At 45.7% G+C, this 18,491-nt stretch overlaps 3 protein-coding genes across 3 annotated transcripts in view; 2 read left to right on the top strand and 1 right to left on the bottom strand.

The window, feature by feature from the left end:
- The first annotated feature begins 546 nt into the window (after positions 1-546).
- On the top strand, positions 547-11,039 carry ubap1lb (ubiquitin associated protein 1-like b). The gene is made up of 5 exons (XM_076292890.1): positions 547-678; positions 3,277-3,897; positions 5,904-6,110; positions 9,490-9,591; positions 10,151-11,039. The coding sequence occupies exons 1-5, from the start codon at positions 547-549 to the stop codon at positions 10,283-10,285; spliced, it is 1,197 nt and encodes a 398-aa protein (XP_076149005.1). The 3' UTR covers positions 10,286-11,039.
- A 1,927-nt stretch (positions 11,040-12,966) lies between these two features.
- Positions 12,967-15,066, bottom strand: kbtbd13a (kelch repeat and BTB domain containing 13a). The gene has a single exon (XM_076292701.1). It carries the CDS (start codon positions 15,064-15,066, stop codon positions 13,207-13,209), a length of 1,860 nt encoding a protein of 619 aa, XP_076148816.1. The 3' UTR covers positions 12,967-13,206.
- A 2,404-nt stretch (positions 15,067-17,470) lies between these two features.
- Positions 17,471-18,491, top strand: part of rasl12 (RAS-like, family 12) — a 6,075-nt gene continuing 5,054 nt past the window's right edge. Inside the window, exons 1-2 of the mRNA XM_076291913.1 lie at positions 17,471-17,952; positions 18,405-18,461. Of these exons, the coding sequence (XP_076148028.1) occupies positions 17,850-17,952; positions 18,405-18,461 (160 nt within the window). The 5' untranslated portion in view covers positions 17,471-17,849. The remainder of the gene's footprint in view (positions 17,953-18,404; positions 18,462-18,491) is intronic.

The raw sequence follows: 18,491 nt of genomic DNA, 5'->3' as shown, positions 1-18,491 counted from the left end.
CAGGGTAGATGGATGTGGACAGCAGGTAGCGCCATGGAAACCTAACACTAATCCCAGGATCCTCCTCTTCAGTGAATAAGGGTGTAAATAGATAAAGACAGGTAAACACAGCCTCCTCTTCATTGTGTAAGGGTGTAAACAAATAGACAGGTAAACATTGAGCCGCAACAGGCAAAGCCTTCCCAGAAGTCTAACTCAAATCTTCCCTGACGATAAACATTCACGTTTCCTGCTATCGCCATGTCCAACATCGGTCATCCTTATGTGATTCCTGGACACAAGCCATCATCCAAGCCTCTTCTTCTATGGAAGTCTCTGGATTTAAGTTCTAGAACTTCACCTAAATTCCAGAGTTCTTGGATGGAAGAGTTGTAGAAATCTTTATCTGACGTTAGTTTTACTGAAGTAGGTTTACTGATATTCACCCATTACCACAACTCATTAGTCTGTCTACTTGTCACCACAGGACATTTGCGTGTTAGGGTGCTCAGCATGTTTAACTGTTTTTGGACTTTCCCTCCCTCCCTCTCCCCGCAGACGTGCAGCATGAGCTCAGTGGAGGAGGTGCCTTTTAAGATCCCGCTGGGCGCGCTAGGGGAGGTGAAGGAGGAGGTGGAGCCGGTCACTGCGCCCGACGTCACCGTTCCAGACTACCTAACGGTCCTACAGGAGACAGAGGTGAGTGCAGTCCGAACCTCCTGCCCACCAGAGCCAACGGGCCCCCACTGAAGCTATCTGTGCAGCTCCCACTTGCACTGTACCAGAAAAATCCAACTTCACTCATTCATTTTTGTACAGCCTAATTGTGAAATCCTCTTTTTTTGTTGTTGTTTTCTGAAATGCACACAATGTACTTTGGATGTCTAATACCAAATTCCAAATATACATTACTCTTATGCATTGCAACCTTTCCGTCAAGAGGCAGGGATATCTTGACATTGTATCTATAGGCGTTATACGGTTAGGATTATGTTCTACAACATCGTAATCATTCGTGTTTCTTTCCAAAACACCGATTTTAATTCCATCATGGCCATGTGTTCTCCATATATAGGCTTAGGGCTGCAGCCAAGATGTTGACATTGGATGGGTCTGAAGATCACTGCTGACACGCTCTCTCTCAAAAACAAGGTTTCACTTTAATGTGATAAGGCCGTGGAGTTTTTCAAGGAATAGTCGCGCCTGGCTTCTTATCTGATCCAAGCAGTCGTCCTATGACCCTATATGGACCTGTGCTCAAGGCTGCCTTGTTTGAAGGATTTAAACTGAAGTTGTCCAACTAAAAGGCGATACCTGCACTAGGTCCCTGGGCAATTTGGAGGAATCTGGTTCTGGAATGTTATATAATTTTTGGCCACGGTTCGCCCTTCCATCACGAGAGTCTTCTGCTCTGCGCATTCCCCTGTGTTCCTTCAGGCTGCTTTTACTACAGAGTACAGACGAAGCCGTTTGTTTTCCTTCTGACTAAAAGAGTTGTTTTTGAATGGCCTCCAAGTCAGTCTGGATGTTCTGCCAAACCAATCTGTTTCCTGTTTTACTTAATAATCATTTTGTTGTTGAACGTTGCCATTATATACTTTTTTGATGAACAATCACACACACACACACAAACACAAATACACACACACACACACAAACACAAAGAGACAGAGAGACCTTGTTTCGATCTGTATCTTTTGCCTGTAGCTATGGAAAAATGTATTCATTCCAGTGTTTTTTTTTTTTTTTTATGAAATGCTCTATGAAAATGCGATTCAAGGATTATTGCTATGTAGTAGTGCAATACTTACTGTCAAAAAGGTCGACGGCCTTGTAAGCTATAGCCACAGTGTGTGGTGCTTGAGGGATTTCCCGAACCTGCCGTGGTTCTCTGAGCAGCAGTTAAGGAACCATCTGGTGACCCTTGTTACTGTGAGGAAAAATATTATGGTCTTATATTTGGGGTAAGGGGAAGGTGACAGGTGACAGTCGGTCAGTATTTTCTGACAGTAAAAGTTAGTTGTCAGGTAATTCAGGTTCAATGACAATGAGGTTACATTTTTGTTGATTATTTGTATACAGTCTGTGGAAGAGTTGTTGTATAAAGTATCCGAAACCCACACTTAGAAGTAGAAGTAGGAGTAGAAGTATATTTGATCAGAAAATGACTTAAGAAAAAGTAAAAGTAATCTATAAGCAAAAAAAAGTAAAAGTGTTTACAGTACTTAAGTATGACAAGTAGCCCATTATAAAACATATTTAAGTACTGAAAGTAGAAGTACAAAGTACTAGTAAAAGCTTTCAAGGCCAGGTGGAGTGACAACCCCCTCCCTTCACTTTGTTTTTAATGAAAAAGAAAGCAGCCAGAACTTTGGATAGGCTATTAAGTTCATGCAGCACCTTCAAACTTGGTGCGTACACTTCTTACACAATGTCTTGGAAGCCTTAAGAAAGGTATGGCTTCCATTGATTTCACTGCTGCTTCCTTTTATAGGCCTATAATGAAGTTTATCCAACATGTTAAGAAGGGCAGTTACATCATACTTCATAAACATGCTTTGAAAGCCTAAACAAAAGTGCTATTAATGAAAAGCAAGTAGATGGAGTTTTAATTGAATTCCGCTCCTTACAACAGCCTATATAGTCCTTGGTGTGCTATGTCTTGGCTATATTTGCAAGTCCTTAACTCTGTCACTATGACTTCATTCATTGCTGTGTCCTGTGGTGACAACAGGTCAAATCTTGGGGTTGCAAATATCTAATATGATGAATGGAAACTGTGGCTTTTGTTTTCATTTGCACATTATTTTAGCCTACCTTGTACTTAATGCTGCTGATGAAAATGTAGTGGAGTTAAAGTATACATTTAATTTAAAACATGTAGTAAAGTAGAACTAGGAAGAAAAATAAAAACTCAAGTAAAGTACAAATACTCCCCATTTATACTTAAGTAATGTATTTCTACTTAGTTACTTTACTCTGCTAATCTCTGGTCTGTAGTAGTTTACAATGCACAAGTGAAGTCATCCAAATCCTCTTGTATTCTGAGGATGTATCAATGACTGCTCTGAAGATCTTTAGGATACATATTAGGAACATTTGAATTTGTTCCAGATCCCACCATTAACTAAACTTCAAAACTGAATGTAGACTTTTCCCAGTTCTTTTTGTTCTCCTGCAGATAATGTGAGATGAACTATCACCACCTATGTTGTCCCAAGCTCTCTTAGAACTCATCATTTGATGGACTGTAGAACCTAACTTCATGTCCATTCCCTGTTCTCTCTCTCCCTACAGTATGCGTTCAGACTGGAGAACTGGGTTCTTACGGGCCTCCAGGGGGGATACCCAACCCAGCCCCAGGCCCAAGTCCCACGCTCCCCCTCGGACGTGCTGCCCACCTGCCCTCCCTATTGGATGATGTTCAGCAGCCCGCAGGAGAGCCGTCTGGCCAGCAGGTGGAGCAGTGACCTGTGGGAGCCCAACCCTCTCCGCCGCTGCCGCAGCCTCAACGCCTCGCACCTGCGCAACATCGACGGCCGCGTCCACTTCACCATCTCCGACTCGGACAACGAGGAGGAGGAGAAGGACAACAGTGGTGGTGACGTCGGGGTGACAGGCACTCGCTGTCAAGGGGGAGACTTGAAGAACGGTGCCGGGTCCTCGCAGCGGTTCCTGGACCTGCCGGGAAGCCGGTGTGTACAGGCACAGTCGGTTCCATCTAGGCCGCAGCAGCAGAACCAACTCAGGAACTTGCGGCAAGCATCCCTGTCTGCGCGGAACCCGCCCCGCCCACCGACCCTGAGGAGCATCAGCCTGTCTGATCAGAGATCGTCACGTAAGAAGACCTCCATCACAGCGTCCAAGAAGAGCCAAGCACCGGTCCCCACCATCAGATACACCAAGCCCTCTGTATTGGTAAGGGCAACGACGTCCACACTGTCTCACTACCATCAGATACAGTACACTAAGCCCTCTGTATTGGTAAGGGCAACGACGTCCACACTGTCTCACTACCATCAGATACACCATAAGCCCTCTGTACTGCTAAAGGCAATGACATTCTCACTCTGTCTGACTACCTTCAGGCCTCTGGTGGTTCCCTGAGCGTGTTTTTCAAAGCTTGTGCTGTTATTTACCTGGGCGTCATTCATATGCACGTGCGCAGTGCTTATGATAATTAGAATTTGACCTCCCTGTGGATGTTATTTGGGCATCATTCATATGCACGTGCACAGTTCTTATGATCATTAGAATTTGACCTCCCTGTGGATGTTATTTAAACTTCCTAGAAATCATCACTCTCTCAGTTTTCTTAGACATGTTTTTCCTCTCCCCCCGCCTCACCAATCCTGTCTTTTGCCAGAAAGTTATGTCTGTCCGTCCCAGTTGACAAAGATACGTTATTTTGGGGTTCTCTGTATCTTGCCCTGCCTGGTGCCCCATATAAATCCCCACCAGGAGATTGACTTCTCTGGTTGCCATCTTGTTGAAACACAACTGACCTGCAGTGACCACTGTTTTTTCGACTCATGCCACATGATTCCCAGAAAGGGTGGGAATCTGAGTGTGAGTGTGTGGAAACGAGCAGCTGAGAGCAGCGTAGGTTAGTGGTGTCAAGCCTAAAGTAGCTGATCCTAGCTTCGGTCAGTTGAGACCGAGCTATAAATGTCTCTGACCTGCTAGGTGAGGTTAGAACAAGACGCACAAAAGATTTAAATAGCCCCCACACAACACAGCCCTGCTAAACAGCTAACAGACAGAGCCTGAAGCTCTCCACAGCTTTCATCAACCATGGACATGATACATCTATAAATGTTAATGAGGCTAAATTATATGTGTCAATATGAAGGTCACTTTGATGCAAATTCTCCATGATTATCAAATCATGCTTCACTTAGAATGGACAAATTGGTCTCTTTTTCTTCATCATCATCATACCACTCTCAAATGTCTCAAAACATACCCTGTCTAATATTAGCCAGTGAAAAGTCTTTCTCTGGGATCCAGCCAAGTTGTCACCATGCTGGTTTGGCTTTGAGAAGGAGGTCTGTCGTTCTCAGCAGCATAAGTATATACAGTATTATATTGTTGAGAGTGTACCACATTTTGTGGCTCCGGCTCTGTCCTGGAACACAGAGTCCAGCTTTGGAATGGACCTGGTGCTGATAGTGTAGAGCTGAGACGGCCCAAGTCCACTTTAACGCTTTGAGGAGTAGCCTACGACCACAAAAATGTGATTGACATGCTGCCAACTGAAGGTTTATGATGTAAGAATGAACCCAAGTGACCACTGTACATGATCTATAGAGTATGACTGCTGGAATGAATAGAAAAAAACACTCCTCCGAGTAGTAACTGTTTTGGAACTCTCAAGTATCACCCACTAGAATTCCCACAGGAAATTTCAAACATGGACACATCAAAATGATTTCAAAGATTTTTTTCCCTCCTTCCTCTATTCTCCTCTTCTCATGTTCTTTCTTTCTTTCTTTCTTTCTTTCTTTCTCTCTCTCTCTCCTTCTCTCTTTCTCTCCCCTCACTCCCTCTCTTTCTTTCTCTCTCTCTCCTTCTCACTTTCTCTCCTTTCTCTCTCCCTCTCTTTCTCTCTCTCTCTTTCTCTCCTCTCTCCCCCCCTATTTCTCTTTCTTTCTCTCTCTCTCTTCCTCTCTTTCTCTCTATCTCTCTCCTTCTCTCTTTCTCTCCTCTCTCTCTCTCCCTCTATTTCTTTCTTTCTCTCTCTCTCTCTCTCTCTTCTCCCTCTCTCCTTTGTTTATTTCTGTTATGCCTCTTCTTCGGTCTTCCTCTCTCCCTCAAACGTTCTTCTTATCTCCCCATCTTCCCATCGCCATGCTGCTGAGTGTCCCGCTCTCCCTCGTGTCCCTGTGGGAGCTGGTGACTGACTGTTGTTTGTTATGTTTCAGTCCCTGTGCTCCTTCCCTCGGCCCCCGCCTGCCTGTGGAGAGCCTCGGCCGCTGGGTTCCCATGCGGTGGTGGACTCCTCGGTGGAGCTGCTGTCGGCGCTGAGCGACGAGGAGAGGGACCTGGTGGAGGCCATCACGGAGCACGGCTACTCCCTCAGGACCGCCATCATCGCCCTGCAGAAGACCAGAGAGCACAGCTCAGAGCAGGTGTGTGTTACACACACACACACACACACGTACACACACACACACACACACACACGGACGCACGCACGCACACACATACACACATGGATACACATACTCACTCATACACACATACAAACAGACACTCACTCAAAATGAGTTCTGGAACATGCCGTTTAAATGCAAGAGTCGTCCATGGCCGAGATTAGATTTACACTCTCATGGACATTTTGGAACAGGAAGCGCATACAGAGGTTACATCACTATATCACTAAGTGTGGCATGTTTCCTGCATAATGGGCAGCATTTTTCCCTAATGATGAAAAGGAATTTAGCTGAACTTATGTAATGTGTACTGTACGCTGCCAGGGAGCCACCCCCCCCAGCACACCTTTATAGCTGCCCTCTGACGGAGCTTTCAACTTCCTCCAAGACCGCCTCTAATTAGGTTCTGGAGGAAGGGAAAAATAACATCATAAAAAAGCAGATAGAAGATCTCCTCGGAAAGTTTCCACAACCTGTCTTTTATTACCCCCTCCCTCGCTTAATCCTCATTTTCTCCCCCCTCTGTCTCTCTCTCTCTCTCTCTCTCTCTCTCCCTCTCTCTCTCTCTCTCCCTGTATCCCAGAGTAGTTGAAAGCCAAAACAACCTCAAATGTTCCCACATAGACGTAGGAAGTGGATGTAAAATAGTATCATCTAAACCAAGGCCTGGGGTCAGCTTTCTGGATGACTCACCATCTCTGTGTGTTTGTGTGTGTGTGTGTCTGTGTGTCTGTCTGTCTGTCTGTCTGTCTGTCTGTGTGTGTGAATGCTTTAAATATCCTAAAACAAAAAACTCAACACCTCTCTATGGCATTAGATGAGCCCACTGAGAGGACAGAGTACAAAGGTCTTCTAAAGAGGATAATAAATATAAACTAAAAACATATAAAAAAATATATATAAACTAAAAATCTAAAAAATAAACGGTAACACTTTACGGGAAGAGACGGGTCCATGAATTAATTCATGATTTATGCATTACTTCATTCCTTTATATCTTATGAATCATCAGGAATTGACATGAGTTCATAGTCTCTCATTCATCACAACCTCATGCACTAACAACTAAGACGGGGTCTTCAACCTTTTTCAGCCCAAGGACCCCTTGGCTGAGAGAGACACTTAGCACAGCCCCCTAAGACATTAAGTACGATTGGTACATCATTATGATTTATGATTTTTTAAGCATGATCATCATGATAACAGGAATTTAAGGTTAATTGCTCATGAGCTCATCATGTCTGTTGCCCCTCAACTAAAGTGGTGAATAATGAAATGTGTTTAGAGAACTGCAAAGTTGTGTTCAAGTCAGAATTTGAGCAGTTATGACCACATTTTTGGCAGAAAAAGAAATAATCATGATCATGCTTAATAAATCATAATTTATAATGCTGTGTCCAACGTACCTAATGTTTTAGTTGATGTGTTGATGTTCATATATGAGGTCACGAATTACAAATTATGAACTCATGTCAATTCCTGATGATTCATTAGATATTAAGGAATGAAGTAATACAAATCATGAATTGATTCTTGCATGAATTCATGATCATTCATGTACCCTTACAGTAAAGTGTTACCAAATAAACAATCCCAGGCCACAGCGGCTGCTATGTTGTCATGTGAGTCTTCACCAGTGCCCGTGATTACTGCTGTCCAGTGGGGTTAAACACAGCCGGGGTCAGTGGTGGCATGGGTAAGGAGATTAGTTGCCCTGTTTGGAGCAGACTGCACTGACCTTGGTGCCAAGCCTGGAGCAAGAGGGCAGCAGGTTGTGGCAGGATCAGAGACAGGCTGGGATTAATTAACCAGATGCCCTACAACTGCTGGCATTTATCACACACACGCACAGGCAGGCAGGCATTCACACACACGCACACACACACACACACACACAGGTACACACTCACACACACACACACACACACACACACAGAGAGAGAGAGAGAGTCTGTAATCTTCATCCTCCCAGTGCCATGTAGTCTTGTGAGAGTCATGTTCTCTCCTTCATAAGACTTTGCCCTTCTAATCCTTTTATTTATCTATTTACCTGCATCTGTCAGTCTTTTTTTTCTTCCTCCCAGTTTGTCTACTTATGTAGAAGCTTCACCCACTGGCACTTCTTTGTCCTATCTCTCACCTTATCTACCTGTCTTTCCCTTTCATCCTCCCTCTCTCTCTCTCTCTCTCTGTGTCTGACTCTCTCCATCTCTCTCTCTCTCTCTGTCTGACTCTCTATCTCTATGTCTGACTCTCTCTTCCTCTCCTTTCTCTCCTTCCATCCCTTACTCTACATGCTGTTCTTACCCTGCTCAGATGACAGTATGCTGATGTCTGTCCCTGGCTGGAATAGTGTGTCTCTGGGTTTTTATTTATCTGATAGGTGTTAATCTGACGCCCGACCCCCTTGTCCTGAGATCTGGTACCACGGCCAGGGTTGTGTGTCAAATGGCTCAGCTTTCAATGACACACATGCAGTTTAGTGAGAGACTGACCTCTGGTCAAATAGATTAGACATATACCAGTGGAATATGCTAGATCTTTTTTGTTGTATATGTTGTATATAGATCATATTCTGAATATACACTGGTTGCATAAAACATTGTAAATATGCTCATTGGTCTCCGTAAATATAAAGAGCCTGCCTGAATCGGCATGTGATTTGGCTTCAATGTGACTGAAGGTTAGATACAATCTAATTCATCAGAGGAGTGCATACATTTTATTTCCAACTAGGGTCCAACTTCTGAGTTGTATTTGCCAATCTGATCGCAACCAATCTCATCATTAATTCTGCCATATGAGTCACCTGACCACAGCTGTCACCTGTTACCGCTGCACAGTGTGTTTCACCTGTCCCATCCGCAGCACCATGTCCACCTGGGTCCCACCTGTGTGCGCCTCCACCGGACCCACTTGCCCATCTCACCTGAGGTCACCTGCAGCAAGCTGTCACTTGTTTTGTCTGTGCACTCAGCCTCACCTGGCTAATCTGCCACAAATCTGTCACATGCCTTTTAGAAACGCACACATTGCACGGTCGAAACATTGGCAAATTAAGACACTGCATCTAGGAAACACACTAGCTGAATCCCAATCTCTCCCGTCACGGACTCACAGACTTTGATGCGTGTTCCAGCACCACATGGTTCACATTTTCTAAGAACCGTTGGCAAGTTAAGAATGTCCACTGCTTCTGGGAACACAGTGTGTGGTTTCTTCCTTTTTTACATGGTACACCTTTACCTGCATGTCTTACCTGTGCCACACTATGCCCCACCTGTGTGACCCCCTCTGCCTCCTGTGCCATCCAGCTCACCTGGTCTCCCCTCTGTTGTTGTACCTGCCTCCGTAGATCCTGAATTACCTGGTGGCCTGCAACCGCCTGTGTGGCCTGGGATATGACGAGGCCGAGGTGGAGGAGGCTCTGGAGATGTTCCAGAACTGTGAGACCAAGGTAAGTGCAGGTCAATTCACCTCGCTTATGTAATGTTAAGTCATTACCACGAAATACTCTGTGTGTGTGTGTGTGTATATAGTTAAGTCTACTGCAGTAGGAAAGCTAATTACTTCCTGAACAACTCTCAATTAAACATGCACTATTTTGTAGCACTTATGTAGGAAGAGGTAGCAGCCAAAAACTAAAAAGGGTTCAACGTCACACACACATGTCTCGAAGGTCAATGAATCAAGAATGCCTATATGGAATGTATATACAGTCCACAACAATGACACAATATGAAAACACATTTCTCAGCATTTATTAATGTTTATATTTTCAGACAAAGGAGACTCTGAATAAGGTTGTATATTTCAGCATATGATGTAAACTGTAAAGAGAGTATGAGACTCTACACTCTACAGCATGCTAACAATGTGATTCTGTTCTATTCTCCCTTCTCTCCTTCCTCTTTTCCTCGTCTCTTCCCTCCCTTCATCCCCTTCCTCTTTCCTCCTCTCCCTTCCCCTCCCTTCCTCACTTCTCCTCCCCATCTCCTCTCCCCCCTCTTCCGCAGGCTGAGGAGTTCCTTCAGCTCCTGAACCAGTTTAATGAGATGGGCTTCCAGCAGAACGCCATCAAGGAGGTGCTGCTCGTGCACGAGAACCACCGGGAGCGCGCCCTGGAGGAGCTGATGACACGCGTAGCCTGACACCCAGCTGGACCAATCACACAGCTCAACACTGGGCCGTGGCCTGTGAGAATAGACACGGCTGGCCAGAGCTAACCAATGACACAACACAACACTGGATGAACTGGGTGTTGTCCTGGCACACATGGGATAATTCTGTGTGCACTGGTTTGCTATGCCAAAGCTTTCTTCCTATCTCTGGCTGGAACAGAAGGGACTGAACACTGTGGCCTTGGAAAGCCACCTCTCTGTGTATGCACAGCTCTGTACATACATACGCTGATAAGCACATACAAGCATTTATTATAAGGCTCTGTTCGACACTTATCCCATATCTCGACTTATTTTCCCATGATGACCGACGAACAATACGTTATCCCTTCAGTATGTAGATCAGTAGGCCTAATGCAGGATTTAGCTTCTATGTTACTGTTTAGACTCCCTGTTTACTGTTGTTATTGTTGGTTTTATTGTTATTATTGTTACTGGTTCGTTCTATGGTGCCTCCACTCACTGGTAGGACTGACACAACAGGCCTTACCCAGAACCGCCTCTGAAATGGACACAAGCCGGTCCGGATCTGAGAGGGTTCTAGTTAGTAGATCCATGTCATGTCAGATCTTTCAAATCTGTCCCGTTGTCTGGTACTAGCTTATTAGGCAGTTTTGCACCAGCTAAATGTTTGCACTAAGCTGTATATCACAGTTGTTTAAAAATCATCTTGTTTATATGAACTGTATACAATTTGCATCTGTATCTGCATGAAAATACATGTTTGGAAACAAACTCAAAACTGTGCAATGACTTATTTTTCAATGACATTTATTCAGTTGTTTGAACAAGGTTCAAGTAAACTGGAATCAAAAGAGGAAACTCATCATTGTTCGATCATCATGGTCTATATATATTTTTTCACAGTATATCATTTCAACATTCCATGGATTTCCTTATGTTTTTAGAGCAGGTTGTGCTGCATCCCCTACAGAACAGGATTTTGAATGATAAATCTTCTGAATCAGTTTGGGGGTGCTGTGGCGCAATTGGTTACAGCGCCCGTACCATATACGGGTCCATGTGCCCACAGGGACCATGGATCCAAGCAGAGACTTTCTAATGAGGAGACACGGCACTCAAAGAATCTCCAATAGAAATGTATGGGGTTAGTTCGTAACGCAAATATGGCAGTCATATACACATATCCCGCCTTTTCTGCCATCAAAAGTTGACATGAATACATCGTGCCAATCATGTTGTGAATACATCGTGCCAATCGTGTCGATCTTGCAGCTGGAGCGAGGTTGGCGTTGTTACGCCTATGCCCATCAGTAAGTATATACTGTAAATCAGTTACTGGTGTTAATCATATGCCCATCAGTAAATATTTGAATCAGTTACTGGTAAAGATGCAGACTCATTTGAGACTGTAGGGATGTTGGCCAAATAAAATACAACTGTAGACAACATTTTGCATGACATATGTTTTTCATTTTAATTTCTCCCCCTCTTTGGGAAATCAAAGCTCCCTAAACTGTTCTACTTATTTCAGTAATCACACACACGGCTTCTCCCATAAGCATTTCATATGAGCCATTGTGTTACTGAGCGATCAACAGATGAGAGAAAAGAAGATGTACTTCCTGGCAAAGGATAACAGAATTGAGAAAGGAGAACACTTTTTGGCCAGCAGACAGGGTGGTTGTCTGCTTGAGAACACAGAATTCGGCACTGGGCACCAGATCCCTTGCACAACTTTGAGGTCAAGTTCAAGTTTCGTAACCAATCACTTTCCCTAATTGCGGATGCTGGCTAATCTTTCTCATCTAGTTTGACGGCTTTAATTTAACCTGCTTTCATTACGTCACTCATATAAGGGCTGTTCTTTCTCTCTCTCTTTCTTTCTCTCTTTCTCTCTGACTCACCTCTTTCTTTCCCCTGGCCCCACTTGACCCGACATTCCCTGGCAAAGATCCCCCCCTTTGGAAACGGAATCTCGGCATTGGAATCTCTGTGGAACATCAGCCCTATAAATGGTTTGTTTGATATGAAAACAGAAAGGAGCCCTCTGCATATTTGTCTTCCATTAATATATCCCCGAGGACAGAAGCCATGTGAGTCAACAAATTTACAAAGAACATTGATGGAACTCAAGAGACTGTTACACTTGTAATGATTTTACATAACGACACCATTGAAAATGTGGCAACCAATGACTATATTTACCAGACGATGGATTCCCTGTCCATCTGTATGTTCAGTTATTGGTGGATATTTTTAAGAGTAGCACAACTCATCATTGTATTGGAAGTTGTAAGTGTGACACCTGCTTCCTTTTTTTTTCTACTTCTACAATTTACTCTGTCTTGTTCATTCATCTAATTCTCTCAGCATTTAAAAACAAGTGACCTTCAGTTGAGTTAAAGGTGCTCTAAGCGATGCCACACGTTTTTTAGGCTAAACATTTTATGTCACTTACTGCAAACATCACCTCACCAACCACTAGCTGTCTGTGCCCTGTATACACTGTAAGAAACCGCAATCTCTGTGGACAGCCCAGGCTCCAAAAACGGCAACACAAACAACCTGGGCAAACCACAGCCCATAAAAACATAACAAACTGTTCCAGCAAATCACAGACGAGATGCACATTTAGGAGAGTTAATTAGTTAGTTAGTTAGTTAGGGAGCAGCACGGGAGGGAGGGGGAGGAAGTAGCGAGCTAGCTCTCTGTTTTGTTTGAAAGTCAACAGAAGTGACGTTACCCAGCATCGCTTTACCTTTAATGCCCATTAACGAGGGTCATTTTAGAACTCCACTGTCCAGATCTAGAATTCATACTGACCATCATTTAAAACGAATGAATTGAGTTAGTTATTACATCAACAGAAGGAACCCTCCTTTAGCGACAATCTAATCATGTGTTCGTGACAGAACTCTTCCCAGACATTAATCCAAGCACGAGGAGTGGGCGTTGGGGGGCCAGACAGCATGGCGACCCAGCTCCTGGCGGCTGGTGGGGACAGTCTTCTCCAGGGGTTCTCTCTTCCTCCTGGGCAGCCGCAAGAGGAAGGTCCACATGGTCCCGATGCGGGGGAAGCCCTTCCTCGTTTTCCTGCTCTTCCAGCGGAGATCTCTGATGGCGTACTCCTCCGTCACCTGGCGGTTTAGGGTGAACACAGAGTCTCCTCGTACTGCGGCCGTGAAGAGCGCCTCGTACTGCCCTGGGATGGCGGTCCACTCTCCTGTCGTCAGGTTGTAGCAGTCCATCATGCACCGCAAGAAGTCGTCGTCCGGGCCGTTTCTCATGACGTAGAGATTGTCCCTGTGGGACACCATATAGTGACCGTAACTCTGCGGTCGAACAAGAGTGGTGACTAACTCCCACTGGTCACGTTCGACCACATACTCGTAGATCTCGGTGGCGTCCTTTGGCCTCCACAGGCAGATGAACATCCGGTTCATGGCTTTGGTGCATGGCACGTTGGTGGCGGTCCGCGGCAGGCTAGCTGCAGGTGACCAGGTGTGCTTGGCGGGCCGGAACGCCTCCACTGAGGCCATGGGCTTCCGTTGGAACTCTCCGCCCAGGGCGTACAGCGCCCCCTCGTGGCCCAGCAGAGAAGCGTTGTAGCGGAGCTGTGCGGGGCTCGGGAACACGCTCCAGGAGTCCGCCTCCGGGTCGTAGCAGAACCCGGAGTCCACCACGTTCTTGCTGACGTCGGCCACCCCGCCGACGACGTACAGCTTGTTGTCGAGAACGGCCACGCTGGCCATGGTGGTGCTGGCGTCCAGGGGCAGGCTGGTGAGCACCCTCCAGTCGTCCTCTTCCTCGTCCAGGTAGCACACGGTGCGACAAGAGTCGCGCAGAAGCTTCGTGGAGGGCGAGTGAGTGCCCACCATCACGTACGAGTTGGGGATGAGGGACTCCACATAGCTGATCATCTCCTGAGGCAGACATCTTAGGTCATCCTTCAGGTCACCGTATATGTCACGAATAAACAGCGCAGCGCTTTTGAAAAGGTCCAGCAGCCCGTAGACGGCCGACGTGTGATACATCAACAAGCAGTTGTCTGAGTCGATGATGTTTGCGAGATGCTTGGCGAGCGTCTGGACCTGGAGGAAGGCGGCGCACTCGATGACCTCGACGATCTCGTCCGCGCTCAGCAGGGGCCGCTCCCCCTGCAGCACGCTCAGAGTGATGAGGAACCCGCGGGCACTAAGACCCTGCAGCCTGATCTCCTCCTGCTGGCTCTCGCGCATGCCCGACTGGAACAGGGCACGGAAGTACTCACTCTCCCCTGCCAGGAGAGGGCGCTCTGCGGGGAACACACTCCCGTCCACCCGCACCCTCACACACAATGGCGCTGCCTCTTGCTTTGGTGTGTCCACCAGGGGACATGGCGACCCGTCGGTCTCGCTCTCCGAGCCAGAGCAGCTGCCAGGCTCCATCGAAACTCCAGTGTCATCCTTCATCAGGATTCCCGTTACGGCTCGAGCCGCTCCGCTATGAAGCTGACACCGCTTGCCATTGTTGCCAATTCTGGGGTTAGCGTTAGCATGCTGCAGCTTAGGGGCCTTTCCACAGGTGATAGTCAGACCTCTTCTACCACGTCGCTGCCCGTGGCAGCACCCACGGCGAGATCGTCCAGGTCTCCACGGCGACACGAAGACGGGTCTGCAGCACGGTTTGTGTTCCTTCCTCGCAGTCCCCGTGCGGGAATAGTGTGAGGCTATAGATAGCCGGGTGGCGGCGCGCGGTGAAGGCCGAACGGCATTGTTGCGCGCGGAGAGGGACGGAGGCGATGGCATGAGGGACAGCGTGAGGTGCTGACAGGTAGGACGAACGACCACTGAGCTGCGCTGGGCAGGCTGCTTCCCTGGAGATTTACTGCCCTTTGTTCCAGAGTCCTGTCTGAACTACAGTGCCAGCTGGAGGGGTGTTGGGTGAGGGAGGGTTGGCGCACGGCAGCCTGGGTGCCTTTCCAAATCCATGCCAATGGCACAGAGTCCGCTGCTGTCCACTTTTTTTTTATTTAGATCTTGTGTCGTGATGATGGTGTCTCTCTTGTGTTGACCTTCTTCAGAAGCATGCGATAGCGTTTCGGTCCCAAATTTACGTCAGGGTGACACTCAAAATCCATACCAATCTCTTAGCGTCCATTGTCCACATTGCTTAGACATGTAAAGCATGCCAGAGATACCGGTCCAGTGTGTTTCTCTGAGGATTCTCCTGCTGTCAGTCAAAGAAGTGTTAGGAAGACTGTAACTGTAAAACTGGTCATATCTTGAAGTCACTGTCAGAGGCTCTCCCCAGCAGTGAAACCCCCATATCTGACTCTGAACCTGATACCTTTATAGGGGGGAAGGAGTGTGTCTGTGTGTGTGTGTGTGTGGTGGGGGGGGGGGGGGGGGGTTGGGGGGGGCATCCCATCATTTTTTTCCACTGAGGCTTGGCATTGTGGCCCAGGGTGGCATGCAAGGGCAGCGTTATATGCAGGCACCATAATCCAACCTAAGCCTCCCACATCGGACACCAGACACCACTCCCCAAGTGGGCGTTGCATAGTTACTATGCCGCACGACTAGCCGCCACTACATCCCATCATTAACACAGCGATATATGTCCTGCATACTGTTGTGCATCATAATATGCAGCCACCAAGTTGCAGTAAAATAATAAACATCACACAGCTACATGGACTTCCAGTAAATGCATTTCAATTCTACAGAAATAGATGTAGTTGTTGTATTATAATACATTATATATTATAATATATTATAGATAGATAGATAGATAGATAATATATTTAGGAAAGAGTCACTCGAGGTGTCTTCTCCAGTCAAAACAAGTGTGCACTGTATAGCACAACTTCACAGTATCCTGGTAGACTATAAACTGTATACATAAGTTTCCTAAATTCAGCACATGCTTTCTTCAATAAGTAAACTTGCTAAATAAACTCATCAAGCAGCGCCAGCATGTGCTTCCCAGGCCCTGTCCCATTGCCATGACCTTGGACTTGCTAATGACCAGGCTGCTTACAGAGTCAGCCACAGGAATAGATGAGCAGGGAAACAAGGTGTCATGACAACCACTTGGAACACTCCATACATGTTCAAGAAACTTTATCTGTCTTCCAAACGAAGTTGTCACAGAGTGAGCACCATACTAGTTTTTACATATAAGGGCGCATGTATGCAGAGTTAAGACCTATCATCATCATTATTATTATTATTATTATTATTATTATTATTATTTGCCTTTTGTATCTTTTTATTGTTCTTGTTTTGTTGTTTTGATTATTGTTGTTGTTTTGTAACTCAGGGCATTGCTGTAAAAGAGCTTGTTGCTCAGTCAATTTCTCCCAGAATAAAAAACGGTTGATGATGATGAAGACCTGAAGTGCACACCCCTGAATGGGCTAAGATGCATGCACGGCATTCAAGGATAAACCAGACGCTGCGAATACAACTCACAACAGCTGTCCATTTGCAAATGTCCTGGACAAGTACATTTACAGCAGTGTCTCATTACAATGTGTTTTATGTGCGTTTCAAAGTGCATAAGGTTTAATAAACTACAGGCTTACAGAGTAATGAATTATATCTCTTTTCTAAACTCTGGAAAGATATATTAGGTGAAATATGGTGGATGGTTTAACACTTCTTCTAAGGATTAACTGTACAAAGAGGTGTTGTCTTCACTTGCAGACTGGGTTACTTTATAGCCCTGGGTGGAGTTTACTTTAACACACACCACACACACACACACACACACACACACACACACACACACACAGAGAGAGAGACACACACACACACAGACACATACACATAGACACACACACACACACAGAGAGACACATCGATCTTGAGATTAGAGAGCTTCAGAAAATTTCTCAGTTACTTGAAACTTAATTGTTAAATCAAGTGGGGTTTTGTGTGTGTGCACAAGTGTGTATGTGTGTGTGTGTGTACTCAACTTTGTTTGGTTTTACACTCTGGAAGAAGAGCATGTGAAGGATATAAATGATTAGTGCTGAATAGGCTCTCCTTGCCACTTAATGCACTGTCCATTCATTTAAACATAACTTTGGGAATTGACTTTACGCACCCAACCTCGCCGTGAATGAGGATATGCGCAGCTCAGATTTCTACTCGGTTTTCTGAATGTTAGTTCAGGGATTCCTTACAAGGACTTGGGGAGTCATGCCCTGCGTGTAGGCTAAGCATCCGGACCCTGAAGCACATCTGAACTTTCTGAACTCCCTCAAAGTCACTCTGCGATATTGTAGTTCCTCGGAGAAATTGGAACTGAGGCCAGGTTCATATTCTTAGCCTAACATGTAGAATCGGGTTTGTTTTTTTCAACTAACTTCACGCGTCTTCGTGCTCTTCCGTTAGCAGCAGTTTCAATTGTTTTCTGCATGCAACAGAAGACGATGCCCTGCATACCTTTATACGAGTTTAGCTATGATCGCCTCACAGGTTGATAGAATTGTCTATCGAACAAAAGCCATGGTCTCCGTACTCTGCTGTTCTGTCATCGGCTCGTTTTGTCTCGCATCCCTTGTGTGTCCACGATATCCCTGATGTTTGGCAAAGGCAGAAGCTGTAATATTGCCTCCGTTGCGGAGCGGGGACCTGCAGAGATTAATATTGCCGTTTTGGGAGTCACTGGATCCGGAAAGTCAGGTAGGCTACCGATGCAATAGGCTACTGCTCATGGATTACGAATCCTTCAGGGTACCATGTGTATTTGGGTGAAGACATTGTATTATGAACACATTTGATGCACAATTTGTCATCAGCCATATGATGTTCGTCATCAGCATGAATCAATTTGATTACATCAGTAAGATTTCCGTTATCAGTGAGGATTGCACCAGGGAAAACAAAAAAAGAAATCATTTGTATTGTTCTCGTTGTGTTTTAAAACTGAATTATCCGTTTCTATTATGATTAGTTGTGTTTAACTGTTTAACTTTATTGAGCGGAATAATTTTACCGGAGTCTGGCTAAACTATGAGTGTTTAATGTGAGGGGGGCAGAGAGTTCTCAGGACCCTGGCGGGACCCTGCGTGCGCGCTTCAATTCTGTTCCCATGGAATCCACTTACAGGAAGTTTGTGTTCTCCCTCCCCTCAGCGCTGATCGTCAAGTTCCTCACCAGGCGCTTCATCACGGAGTATGATCCGAACTTGGGTGAGTGCGCCTCAGACCTGTCGCTCTCTG

Source organism: Alosa pseudoharengus, unplaced genomic scaffold (genome assembly GCF_046254945.1).
Source record: "Alosa pseudoharengus isolate Yale_2024_CS ecotype anadromous, Long Island Sound unplaced genomic scaffold, YU_APseudo_1.1 YU_APseudo_1.1_scf_19, whole genome shotgun sequence".
Taxonomy (NCBI): Eukaryota; Metazoa; Chordata; class Actinopteri; order Clupeiformes; family Clupeidae; genus Alosa; species Alosa pseudoharengus.
The sequence above is the reverse complement of the archived record's forward strand: the minus strand, read 5'-3'. Positions and strand labels throughout refer to the sequence as shown.

What these genes read in the sequence shown, in the direction of transcription:
- ubap1lb (XM_076292890.1), top strand. Translation starts at nt 547, where the DNA reads ATGAGCTCAGTGGAGGAGGTGCCTTTTAAGATCCCGCTGGGCGCGCTA. An exon ending in GAGAGCACAGCTCAGAGCAG is followed by an intron (nt 6,111 to 9,489) that starts GTGTGTGTTACA and finishes CTGCCTCCGTAG; the next exon opens with ATCCTGAATTACCTGGTGGC. An exon ending in TCCAGAACTGTGAGACCAAG is followed by an intron (nt 9,592 to 10,150) that starts GTAAGTGCAGGT and finishes CCTCTTCCGCAG; the next exon opens with GCTGAGGAGTTCCTTCAGCT.
- kbtbd13a (XM_076292701.1), bottom strand. Translation starts at nt 15,066, where the DNA reads ATGCCATCGCCTCCGTCCCTCTCCGCGCGCAACAATGCCGTTCGGCCT.